Source organism: Peromyscus eremicus, chromosome 8a (genome assembly GCF_949786415.1).
Source record: "Peromyscus eremicus chromosome 8a, PerEre_H2_v1, whole genome shotgun sequence".
NCBI lineage: Eukaryota > Metazoa > Chordata > Mammalia > Rodentia > Cricetidae > Peromyscus > Peromyscus eremicus.
The window spans coordinates 102303712-102316184 of record NC_081423.1 but is presented as its reverse complement, the minus strand read 5'-3'; the positions used below and the strand labels follow the sequence as shown (position 1 = coordinate 102316184).

Genomic DNA, 12473 nt, shown 5'->3' with positions numbered 1-12473 from the left:
AAGAGGCAATGGACTCTGAAGATGGAATAACCATGATTCCCCATTGGTTCTGGATGAGGGGGTAGAAATGACAATGAAGTCAAAGAAGTTTCCACAGAGGCTGTGAGAACCCCAAACATCACATCTGCTCTCCGGACAGCACAAAAGAGGAATGGAGGAAGAGCCAAGGGTAGCTGAAAAGTCCTCACTGAAACCCACCCTACCTTTCTGGTTCTGCGGGTCAGGTCTTCCTCATAGGACCACGCCTGTCCTACTGCCTGGCTGTCCTCTCCCCCTTCCACCTGGAGAGTGGAGCATTCACTGGGTTCCCCTGCAGATGACACTTGCCCTTCTCCTGGGAAGACATTTTTATCTTGAAATCATCTTGTACCTGTGTCCCAGTGCTGCTCAGTGAAGGAGCCCAGACTGACAAGCTTTTTCCTTTTATCTAAGAAGCCACAGCCTAATGCCAAGGTCCCCCAGAATCTGTAGGGAAAGGCCTCTCCCAGCCTTCGGGGCCCCAGGTCTCATGCTTAGGGCTCTCTCCCTGCCACTGCTTGCCTCTTGCTTTGTGTGGGTCTCTCTGGCGAATTATGTGGGTGTTGTGAACTTGGCTGCATTAAGAGTGTCTACTGGCTTTGCGGTTAAGTGGTCTGGTCGTTGGGGATGAAGCCAAGTTGGGGAAGGGGTGAATGCACAGAGATCTCTGGAGGAACAGAAGGGATGACATGGTGGTTAGGTGACTTAATAGGAAGGCTGTAACAGATGCTGAGACTGTGGGAGCCTTGCATGTACACACGCACAGCCATGTGAGCTGGGAGCCTGAGACAAAAGGCATGTGCAGCCATGGCTTGGCTTTTTATGTGTACTGGGGATTTGAACTCTAGTTCTCATGCTTAGGTAACAAGTGCTCTTACTTGTTAAGCCATCTACCCAGTCCCTGTTTATTTACTCATTCATTCAGTGTGTGTTTGTATGTGTACAGGGGTGTGCATGTGTGAGCATACATGTGTGGAGATCAGATGTCAGCTTTAAATATCATTCCTCAGGAGCCACCCACCTTAAAAAAAAAAGTTAACTTTGTTTCTGGATGTTTTCCCTGTACCACGTTTGTAATGCCCACAGAGGCCAGAGAGGGTGTTGGATCCCTTAAAACTGCTGTTACACATGGTTGTGAGTTACCATGTGGGTTGGGAACTGAACCTGGGTCCTTTGGAAGACCAATCAGTGTTCTTAATCTCTGAGCCATTTATCCAGCCCCACCTTGTTTTTCAAGATAGGATCTTGTTTTAACTTTGGCACAAGTGGCTGAGCTTCAATCTACTGCTATTTCAGCCAGCAATTGCAACTCAGTTAGCAGCCTGCTTCTCTAGCAGTGGTCAGGCCGCTCAGGCTGCAGCCACCATCCTGTCACTGCCGCTAAAGGCAGCTTTAACTAAATCTCTATCGTTCAATTATAACTAAGACTCGAGATTCAAAGGCTGGGGTGAAAACTGCAAGCTCAGAGAGGCTGAGTAGCAAATAGCTAACCCCCTCTCCTTGCTGGCTTCTCAGAAAGATCCCTGCTTCTGCTCTGCCAAACCAGAAAAAGCCACCACTCCAAATCCCTCCCTACTACTTCCTGTGCATCTCTCTACCTCTCCCAGATGCCCTCTGATTACTTTTTGTCAACTAGTTGCTCACTCAGCCTCCTAACCCAAGGTTAATTTTATTTAATTAACGCAAATGCAAACTCGGGATCCACAGTGTGATCGAATATCCCCCAACAGGGTCTCTCATTGAACCTGTAGCTCACTGATTTAAATCTCAGGGATCTTCTTCTCTCTGCCTCCCCACTGCTGGGATTACAAGCATGTGCCACCCCGACACTCCAGTAACTTTTTTACAATGTTGCTAGGCACTGGGCTCAGTCCTCATGCTCGCAAAGCAAACGCTGTATTAACTGAGCTATTATTATTCCCCAGTCCCCAAGCCTCTTGCTTTTCTAAAGATACCAGTTACAGTGCAGATAGTGGACACCTTAATTCAGAATGACCTTATGACCTCATTCTAACTAATGACATCTGCAAAGAACCAAGTTCTAAAGAAGGTTGTATCCTGAGGTAACAAAGACTTCAGTGTGTGAATCTGGAGGTGCAGGTAGAGGCTCCTTATCAATGGTCGTCCCTTACAGACCGGATGGTAGGAAGCTTGGGATGAGTCCCGTGGACAAGGAGCCTGTTAATAAAACATAGCAACCCTCTATGAAAAGGACACAACCCAAATCATATCATGAGGGCAATTACAGAAGAAGAGCCCCTGGACACTATGCACCCTTTAATTCCCAGAGCCTTTGCATGTGTATCTGCGGTGCTAGGCCCTGGAGGCAGATTCTCAAGGGTCATCTGATAATTATGAGAAACCCTGAAATCAGAAAACTGTCCCCAGCTGAGCCAAAGATGTCACATCAAAGAGACTTGATTGTCTCTCCCTTTGCGGCTAACTTGGAAGGTTGTGGTAGGGATCCCTGAGCTGGTAACTACCTTCAGCTTTCAGCTGGCAAGAAAATGGGCCCCAAATCCTAAGGAACCAAGCTCTGCCAACAGCCAAAGGAGCAGGAACCTGACTCTTCCCTGAGCTTCTGAGGGAATGAATCGTGCCAACACCTTGATTTTAGTTCAGTGACACTGAACTTATTTCTAACTTCCAAATCAAGAGATAATAACCTTCCTTGTAACCAGTTGCTGAAATTGTGTGTGTACTCATATTCACATGTGTGTGGGCACATCTGTGTGAGGGTGTGTGCACATGTGTGTGTGTGTGCATGCCAGTGGTTAATATCGGATGTCTTCCTTCTCTTTGCCTTTTATGGTGAGTCACACAGTCTCTTACTTGAACCCAGAGTTTGCTGGTTTGGCTAGTCTAACTAGCTATCTTGCTCTGGGGATCTCCTGTCTCTACGGCCATCCGAACTCCAGTCCTATACCACTGCAGCAAGCACTTACTCACTGAGTCCATTTCCCCAGCCCCTCAGTTACTGAATTTGTGACTGTTTGTTACAGCAACAATGAAAATCTAATGTGATGTTGGGAGACAGCAGACAAACCAGAATGGAGAGCTACAGGGTTGGTTATCAAGCACACAAAAAGAACTCAATATTCCAAAGAACAAATTGCTAAAAAGAAAAAAAAAAAGAGCATACATTTCACCAAAGAACAATGACTAGATGGTAAAAGTATGAATAGACGATTAACCCCACTCATGATTAGAAAAAGAAATTCAAAGAACAATGAAGTTCTGTTTGATTCATCAGATTGGCCAAACTGATAACAAATGTTGGGGACAATATAGAGCAGGGGACCCATAGCCTGGAGCCCTTAGGCCAAATTGGGCAAGGTCTTGATTTTATAAATAAAGCTTTATTGGAATACCCACCCACTTGTTTATATGTTGCTCATGGCAGTGTCTGAGGTAGAATGGAGAACTGAACAGTTGTGACAGAGACTGTAACGTTTGAGGAGGCCATTCCAAAGGCAGTCCATTTCAATGCTGAACTTACTGCAGCGCTGTAGGATCAAACCTAGGGCCTAGTGCACGCAGGGCACGTGCTCTGCTCCTGAGCTGAGGAAGAGAGGCAGTGCCCATCTAACTCCTAACGGAAGTTTGACCACCTTTGATGTCAATCAGGAGCCTTCTAGTGATTTTGAAGAGCAATCGGGCAAGACCCAAGTGAGGTCGGAGGTATGCATGCACTTGAATCTGAAATTCTACTTCTAGGTGTTTACCTGAGATAAACTCTAACATCCACACATTAAGGAGACAAGTGCAACAATCTTTGTTCACTTACAAAAAATGAATATAGACATTTATTTGGATTCAATTATACATTTACTTGTATTCAATTATTCTTTATCCTGGTTTTTCCTCTCCCATCTGAGGGGGAGTACAGCTCTGTACCCAGAGGCTGTTCTAGCTGCCTGATGCTTGAAGAATTTGCTCCTTGTCTGAGATGCATGATCTTGCAAGGGCCTGTAGCGTGCCTTCTAGGAGAGCCTCTTTAAGCAGCTTGTAGTTCCTCCTTGCATGCACACCTCCGGCCACTTGGAATTATTGTGAGGTCTTTCTCAGATCTCAGGTCCTCTCATTTACCACAGACACTGCCAGGTGTCAGTAACCCTCTGATGTGTTGGACCTTTCTTTCTTCTCTAAATCTCCTTAACGTCCATTACTCCAGGAAGAATTATCAGTAGTCCTTCAAGTCCAGAAGCCACCTTCTCTTGAAGTCCTCCTAGCTTTCTCTGGGTCCTCCCTCTTCCTTTTCTATGCTTTTTTCATATTAGGGCAGTAGATTATTTCCTCCTGCTGCTTTGGGTACCAAGCAGACACATCTCTATGCTCCCTCCTACAAGCTGTGTGACTTTGGCTGAGTCTCTGAACCTCTCGGTGTCCTGGAGATTCTTTAGTAAAACATAAATGCCGTCCAGCAGTGGTGGCGCACGCCTTTAATCCCAGCACTCGGGAGGCAGAGGCAGGTGAATCTCTGTGAGTTCGAGGCCAGGACAGACTCCAAAAGCTACACAGAGAAATCCTGTCTCGAAAAAAAACAAACAACAACAACAAACTCAAAACAAAACAACAACAACAACAAAACCAAAACCAAAAAAAAAAAACAAAAAAAACTTAAATGCCAATTCTGTCCCAGTAAGTTGGCTTTCAGTCTAGAAAGTTACGGTTCCTGCCAATCGCGACCCAAAATCCTTCCTGTGGGCTAAGACCTGAAAATAAACCCTCAAAATCCCACTCCTCACCCGGTTAGTGCTTCCTTTTCTCTCCTGTTCTTCCAGCTTAGAGGCTGTACCCTGAAAATCATTTGTCCTCCAGCGGCTCCAGACTCCAGAAAAGGAGCAAACGTTCACAGACTAAGCGTGGAACAAGGAACACAGATGTGTGAGCCCCGCCCTGACTCCGACCCCGCCCACCACACCCACCGCCCCGCCCACCACACCCCACCACCCCGCCCCTACATACCTCTTATTGGCTAGGGTTCCGCCTCGCCCCGTCTCAGGCCACGCCTCCTCCAGACAGACACTTCCGCTTCTTGTTGGATGTCGTCCCACCTCATCCCGCCCCTGATACCGTCACTTCCTGGCAGCGTACACTTTGAAGGCGGAAGTTTGTGTACCGGAGGCAACGAAGCGGAGCTGAGGTGTCGCTAGCCTTGCCTGCGGCTCTTCCGGGTCTCTGCTCCACTCCCGCGAGGTGGAGGCGGGAACCTGGAACCATGGCTGTGAGGCAGCTGCGTAGCCTGGCAGGGTCTGGAGGCTGACATCCTCGACGCCAGACACGGGCCCCTTGCTCCGAATTTAGGGTTAGCTAGGGTCGCGCTGTCCCGACCCCCACACCCTCAAAATGACCGCAGCCTCCACCTCCAAATGGGGGCTAGTCACGAACGTCGTAAACAGCATCGTGGGGGTCAGCGTACTCACCATGCCTTTCTGCTTCAAACAGGTGAGTCGGGGTCGCGAGGGGCGTCAGTTTGAAGTGCTCGGCTGGTGGGAAGGGTATGTGAACCCAGCGGGCAGGGAAGAGGCTCCCAGGCAACGTCCTCGCAGCGTGTTGTCTGAATCTGCGAGCTCCATGTACACTAACAACACCCTAAGGAAGGGCACAGTGAAAGAGAAATTAGCGAACTGATAGTGTTCATCCTGTTATTGACTCTGACCGACTGCACGAAAGCACGCCGGTCTTCAGCTCTGGCTTACAACAAGGCTTAATCAAAGTGATTTAAAGCATTGTCTAGGTTTTACTTCTAAGAGCTGTGTTGCACAAACACTGTACGTTTGGTCCGATCTGTGCATATACCATCCCAGCTGGAAAAACCGGCATACAAAAAAGTTTGGTGTTATTCCAACGTTGAATGCCACATGAAAAGATGGCAATTTCTACGTGGCTCTGTTGACTCTACCAATGATTTGCGGAAGCCGATGGAAGCATCAAATTGGGTAATGACTGTTAACAAAAGAAGTGTGGATCTTCCCCATCCCTTCTCCACTCACTTATTCATGCCATGTGTACTGCTGTCCTCTGCTGTTGAGACAGCGAGACCTCAGGGCAAAGACCCACTACTTCTACCTGATGATGCCCAAGACATTTTGGAAGTGAAAGTGGTTGTTGATAATTTAATATTAGATTAAAAACCACTTTGCATGTTTTATATTTCACATCTCCAGAGTAAAATAGAAAAAAAGTTTTTTTGACTAGGGAATTTTTGATTCTCTGCATACTATCCTGATTGAGAATGCATCTAGGTTCCTGTGTGGGGTCTGCTATGGTTGATGAATGTAGGCAGGACAGAGCTAGACCCTCTGGGGTGACATCTGTGTTCTGAACCCCAGTGTTGAGTCAGTCACTTCTGGGTGTTTCTGAAGTGTCTACGTGTCCCAGTGTCCATGGCAACTTGTCTGTCAACAGAACTGCATCCTGGGATAGGGAGTGTTGGCTGGTTTCAGATCTCGTGTGAACCCTGTCATCTTTGCTGCCTGTCTGTGAAGAGCCCTTCACTGGGCTCTGTTGTAGATGCCTGGGAAGATAGATGTTTGGGCTCAGGTGATTGAGCAGTTTCGAGATTGGAACATTGCTGTGCATGGGTGCTAGGCCTCTGCTAGAGCATGTGAAGATGAGCCAGGTGGAGATCTATTTGGGAAGAGCTTGGAATTGAGTAGGGGAGCCCAATGTTCAAGCCAAACTAGAAACAGTCACACCATGTGCCTAAAGCCTGTCAGTTCCTGTCACTGGTGTCTCCTCTAGGGACCTTGGGGCAGAGCCATATGATCCAGTAGAGTATTGGGGGATGTGTGCAAGTGTTTAGCAGGCGTACCAATAAAATACTTGGGGTTTAGTGCTAGTTTGTTTAGTGATCCCGGCAATTTAAAAAAGAGAAACATTTTATTGTGATTCAGTGTGTAGAAAGCTGCATACACTTTAAGTGTACTCTTGATGAATTTTCATGAAGTGAAGGAGCATATAGCACCTTACTGTACAGAGGAATCTCATAGTGCTGGCACACTTACCAGTTGCTCCTGCTCACCAGAGCACTACCACCTACTGCTGGCTTGTGCCAGAGATTGGTATGGCCTGATCTGACCTGGTGGAGGTGGGATCACGGTGTGTAGGAATCAGCATCTGGTTGATATTCCATGTTGTGTGTAGACCGTGCCAGTGTTCCTTCAGGGGACACACAGACCCTGCCCTGGGATCTAGGGAGTGAGGGGGTGGGGAGCCTGCCGGCACAGGTGTCCTGCAGTGTTTGGTATCATGGGTCTTTGAACCATTCTGGTAAGAAGTTGATGTTATCTTGTGGTTTGTGTTTTATATTGATATGTTTGTTTATTTATTTTTAGTAATTTTAGCTTTATGGCCAACTGAGTAGAAAGTACAGGAAGCCCCTATGTCCCTCCCTCAATTCCCCTTTTGGTAGCAGATTTTGAACTGGTCTAGTGGTGCTAATATTTTGTTTTGTTTATTTTCACTTTTATTATTTTTTAATCTTTTGTAGTCCTGAGGCTCGAATCCCAGGCAAACATCCTACTACTGAGCTGTATCCTCAAACCACTAACGTCAAGACAGGGTTTCTCTGGGTAACCCTGGCCATCCTGTAACTTGATATGTACACCAGGCTGGCCTCAAACTCACAGAGATCCTCCTGCCTTTGCCTCCCGAGTGCTGGGATTAAAGGCTTATGCCACCACTGTCTGGCTTTTTTTTTTTTTTTTTTTTTTTTTTGAGACAGGCTTTTAGCTTTTACTATATAGCCCTGGAACTTGTTATATAGATCAGGATGGTCTTGAACCCACAGAGATGCACCTGCCTTTGTCTTCTGAGTACTGGGATTAAGAATGTGGTGGTGCTCGCCTTTAATCCCAGCGTTTGGGAGGCAGAGCCAGGAGGATCTCTGTGAGTTCAAGGCCAGCCTGGTCTACAAAGCGAGATCCAGGTCAGGCACCAAAACAACACAGAGAAACCCTGTTTCGGAAAAACAAAAAAACCCAAAAAGTCTGTGGATCATCATGCCTTGCCCAAATCACTGATGCCTTAAATGTCAGAGTTATTGAGGAGCTGTTTTCTTGCAATAAAATGCACCCGTTTTAGGGTGTGGTTCCCTGGGTTTTGATATGTGTATACAGTTGTGTTGCTACTGTAGTCAGGACATGGAATAGAGAGTTCTTTTATACCAAAAAGTCTCCTCTGCCCCTCTGTAATCAACAGCTCTCCCTCCCTCAGCCATAAACGACATACTGCCTGGCCCCACAGTTAGTCTTTCCTATGTATGTGGCAACACACAGTATGCTGCCTTCATGGCCCCTTCCTTCCTTCAGTGTGATGCATTGTGCCATTGAAAGGTTGGGAGTTCTAAACCTTAATACTGAATAATATTTCTTTGCATGGTTGGACTACAGTTGTTTTTCTAGTCACCTTTGAAGGCCATTGGGTTGCTTTCTTGTTTGGGGGTTATGGCTAAACCCACTGTAAATGTACAGGTTTGTGCATAAGTATTTCATTTCTGTTGGGGGAAAGACCTAAGAGTAGTCACAGGATCACGTGATCATCATCTGTTTATAAGGAAGGCACACATCATTCCTAATCCTTCTAGACCATGTTTCCACATAGGGCTATTGAGAAAGGTAGCTAAAGATGCTGCATGTGAGGTGGGTGTAGGGAACGTGGGGTGCTAGCTGATGGCCTCACCCAGTAGACCTAGGACTAACAAGCCATTTTAAAACGACACTCAGTGTTCCTGCTTCGGTTTTATGGAAACATAATTTTCAGGTGCCATCCACAGGAGGTCAGGACCTCCCATGGTCACAGAAGGAGCAGTGAGGGCCTGCAGGAGCCTCTCGTGCTGGGGATGTAGGAAGTGGAGACTTGAAGAAGGTCTGGTTTTGCAAATGTGTCTTTTTCTCTCCACCTTACAGTGTGGCATCATCCTGGGGGCCCTGCTGTTGGTCTTCTGCTCATGGATGACACACCAGTCATGTATGTTCTTGGTGAAGTCGGCCAGCCTGAGCAAGAGGAGAACCTATGCTGGCCTGGGTAAGCCCCGAGTTTCAGAATGCTGGCAGAGCTGATAGGCCCCTTCTCAAGAAGTTTGATGCTTTTGCTTATAGAGGTCTGGGGGGTCTTTTTTGTGTGTGTGGATGGGTGATACGGAAGAAGACAGAGGGGAGGTGGAAGGAGGTGGGGAGGGAGGAAGAGGAGGAATCAGGGGAAGGAGGGGAAAATAGAGGGGGAAGGAGGAGGAGGGGAGTTGGGAGAGAGAGGTCAAAAAATAAGGAAGAGGAAGAGGGGGAAAGAGAGCAGGGGTGGAAAAATGAGAATCAATGGAGGAGGGAGAGGAGGAAGAGGGTCTGGGGGGGGTCTTATTCCTCTTGTTTAGTTATTTTTCTTCTATTTCTTCTTAAGGAAGTTTCTGGATTTTTTCTTTTGTTTTTGTTTTTAGAGCAATGTTGTTGGTTTTTTGGTTTTTTATCCTCCCACCCCCAGACAAGGTTTCTCTGTATAATAGCCCTGGCTGTCCTGGAGCTTGCTTTGTAGACCTGACTGGCCTCGAACTCACAGAGATCCTCTTGTCTCTGTCTCCCAAATGCTGGGACTAAAGGTGTGCGCCACCATACCTGGCTTTTTTAAGGTATGGTGGTGCAAGGTGGGTGTGGTGGTGTTTATCTGTAATCCTAGCACTTGGATGGATAAGGCAGGAGGATAAGATGCTCAAGGCCAGCCTCTGTTTGGCTTCATAGCAAATTTGAGGCCAGTTTGGGCTACATGAAACTATGTCAAGCCAGGCGGTGGTGGTGCACACCTTTAATCCCAGCACTCAGGAGGCAGAACCAGGTGGATCTCTGTGAGTTCGAGGCCAGCCTGGGCTACAGAGAGAGTTCCAGGACAGGCACCAAAACTACAGAGAGAAACCCTGTCTCGAAAAACCAAAAAGAAAAAAAAAAAACCCAAAAAAGAAACTATCTCAAAAAACAAAACAAGGGCTGGTAAGAGTTACTGCACACACCTGGCATCCTGAGTTCAGTTCCTGGAACCCACATAAAGGTGATAACAGAAGGAGAGAACCAGCTACACAAAGTTGTGTTCTAAGCTACACAGCCACAGGGGGGTACAAAAGCACACATACACATATGCACACACATTATTGTTTTTTGTTTTGTTTTGTTTTTGAGACAGAGTTTCTCTGTGTAATAGTCCTATCTGTCCTGGATCTCGCTCTGTAGACCAGGCTGGCCTTGAACTCACAGAGATCCTCCTGGCTCTGCCTCCTGAGTGCTGGGATTAAAGGCGTGCACCACCACCACCCGGCCTGTTGTTTTTGAGACAAAGTTTCACTGTGTAGGTATACCTAGCCTGGAACTTACTATGTACATCAGGCTGGCCTACAACTCACAGAGATCTACTTGCCTCTGCTTTTTAAGTGCTGAATAGAATTTTTTAAAACACGCAATCAAAAACACTGTTCAAAAATTAAAAAAAAAAAAAAAAAAAGGCCTGGTGGCACACACCTTTAGTCCCAGCACTTGGGAAGCAGAGACAGGTGGATGGATCTCTGAGTTCCAGGCCAGCCTGATCTACAGAGTGAGTCCAGGACAGCCAGGGCTACACAGAGAAATCATGTCTCAAAAACCAAAAAAAAAAAAAAAAAAAAAAAAAAAAAGAAAAAAAAGCAGAACACCTGCCTCAGAACTGGGCTGAGGTGGAGGGTAGAGAGCACCAGGCCTCTCTTTCTCGCCCTTGTGCTCCTGCCTCTTTACAGATGCACATACCTGCCCTTCAAGTCCATAGACCTGCGCTCCCATAGCCTTCTGCTGACTTGCTGCCGCTAACTCCCAGTACCTTGAAGCCTTCCTTGGAGTTGCGGAAAGGAGCCCCTCAAACCCCTGGAACTCCACGACGGAAACGCTTCAGTCCAGCTTGTGTCTGGGACTCGGTGCCCCATCTGCCCCGAGGGTGGGCTTTTCTCCCAGGACTGTTGGTTGCAGCTCTGTTCCCTCTAGTTCTTCTCAGTTTCAGCCACAAGGACTAAATGCAGCACTTGTGCTTGTCTTTAGGTAGTTTGGCTTCAAGAGCACGAGAGTGCCTCTCTCTCCTGTCCTCCCCTCAGGTCGGCATGTGAATCTGGTTGTTTCTGCCCGCCAGGTTTGGACTTTCTTGCTGTGTAGCTCATTCTGGAATTCTTTGGCATGGGGGTCAGAATGCCACTCTTTTGCTCTTGTTACTTAGCCTTGTGGGGGAATGTGGAAAGAAAACTTCTAGCCTCCTGGGATGTTCCTGACCTCCCCCAGCCAGTGTGTGGCTGGAATGTTGCTCTCAACTGCAGGCGTAGCGCCTGGCCTCTGATCCTGGCTCTCACCGTTAAGCGAGGAAACTGGTGCAGCGTTTGGGGGCAGATGGAGTAGTGCAAGATAAAGTAGTTCTTAAGGCCTGAATTCGAGTGATGGGCAAAGGCACGAGGTGCCTTACCTCCACCTTGCCCTCCTCTAGAGATGCACATGTGGGCTTCTGCAGTGTGGCCTCTTGTTTTTTCCCAGTCTGCTTTGCGGTGGTACCAGTACCCTGATGTTCATTCCTGGCCTCAGATCCCAAGGGATGAGTTCCTTCTCTTTCTTTTGTGATGATGTTGGTTCTGTCTTTTACTGCCATTTGAAGAGGTGAGGTTTATCAGTTAAACTTGATCCACACTGAGACAGCTTCATTCTGCCCTACCAGAAAGCAGGAGGTGAGGTGATTGGGGGTTGGCCTTGGTGGTGTGGAGCCATGTTGCAGTGTGTGGTCCTTTTCCTCTGAGACCTCTGTCCATGTTTTGTAGCTGAAATTCCAGCTTCTGTGTCCTGTGTCCTGAAAGAAGATGTGAGCTCAGCCCTGGGCTGGGGCAGCCATGGCTTCTTGTAGTTGGTTGGCCAGTCAGTTATTCTTCGAAAGTCCCTGAGAAGTCAAACTGGTTTGTCTAGATTTGAGCAATGGAAAGAAAACTGTTGAATGAACACCTCTGAATGCTGGCTGCCTGGGGTTCCAGCTTTAACTGAATGTAGTAACTTACTGGAAACAACAAATTCCCCAAAATTCCCGGTAGTCTAGCTTATGCTCCCCCCCCCCCCTTTTTCTTTTTTCTGTCTTTTGAGACAGAGTTTCTCTGTGCAGCCCTGGCTGTCCTGGAAATCACTCTGTACACCAGGCTGGCCTTGAACTCAGAGATCTACCTGCCTCTGCCTCCCAAATGCTGGAATTAAAGGCGTGCGCCACCACCACCTGGATCCTAAACAAGACGGCTTAGTTGTGTGGGCCCCCAGAGAGTCTTTTAGACTCTCAATCTCCTGAGCCCCCAGATAATCTTCTGGGCCCTCAGTCTCCCAGGTCCCCAGAGCTTTTCGAACCTCTAGACAATTTCTTGGAATCCTGATCTCCCTAGTCCCCAGTCTCTCAGGTCCCCAGATAGTCTTCTGGACCTGTCAGCTCAG

The 12473-nt window shown here is 47.5% G+C and overlaps 1 protein-coding gene across 6 annotated transcripts in view; it reads left to right on the top strand.

Moving 5' to 3' along the window:
- The first annotated feature begins 5056 nt into the window (after positions 1-5056).
- Slc38a10 (solute carrier family 38 member 10) overlaps positions 5057-12473 on the top strand; it is a 52915-nt gene continuing 45498 nt past the window's right edge. For 2 of the 6 annotated variants that reach the window (XM_059272265.1, XM_059272264.1), the window contains exons 1-2: positions 5066-5466; positions 8931-9048. In XM_059272265.1, the coding sequence (XP_059128248.1) occupies positions 5368-5466; positions 8931-9048 (217 nt within the window). In that variant the 5' untranslated portion in view covers positions 5066-5367. Of the gene's footprint in view, positions 5467-5516; positions 5961-8930; positions 9049-10771; positions 10966-12473 lie in introns of those variants that run through there. The other 4 variants (XM_059272268.1, XM_059272270.1, XM_059272269.1 and 1 more) reach the window with 4 other exon arrangements.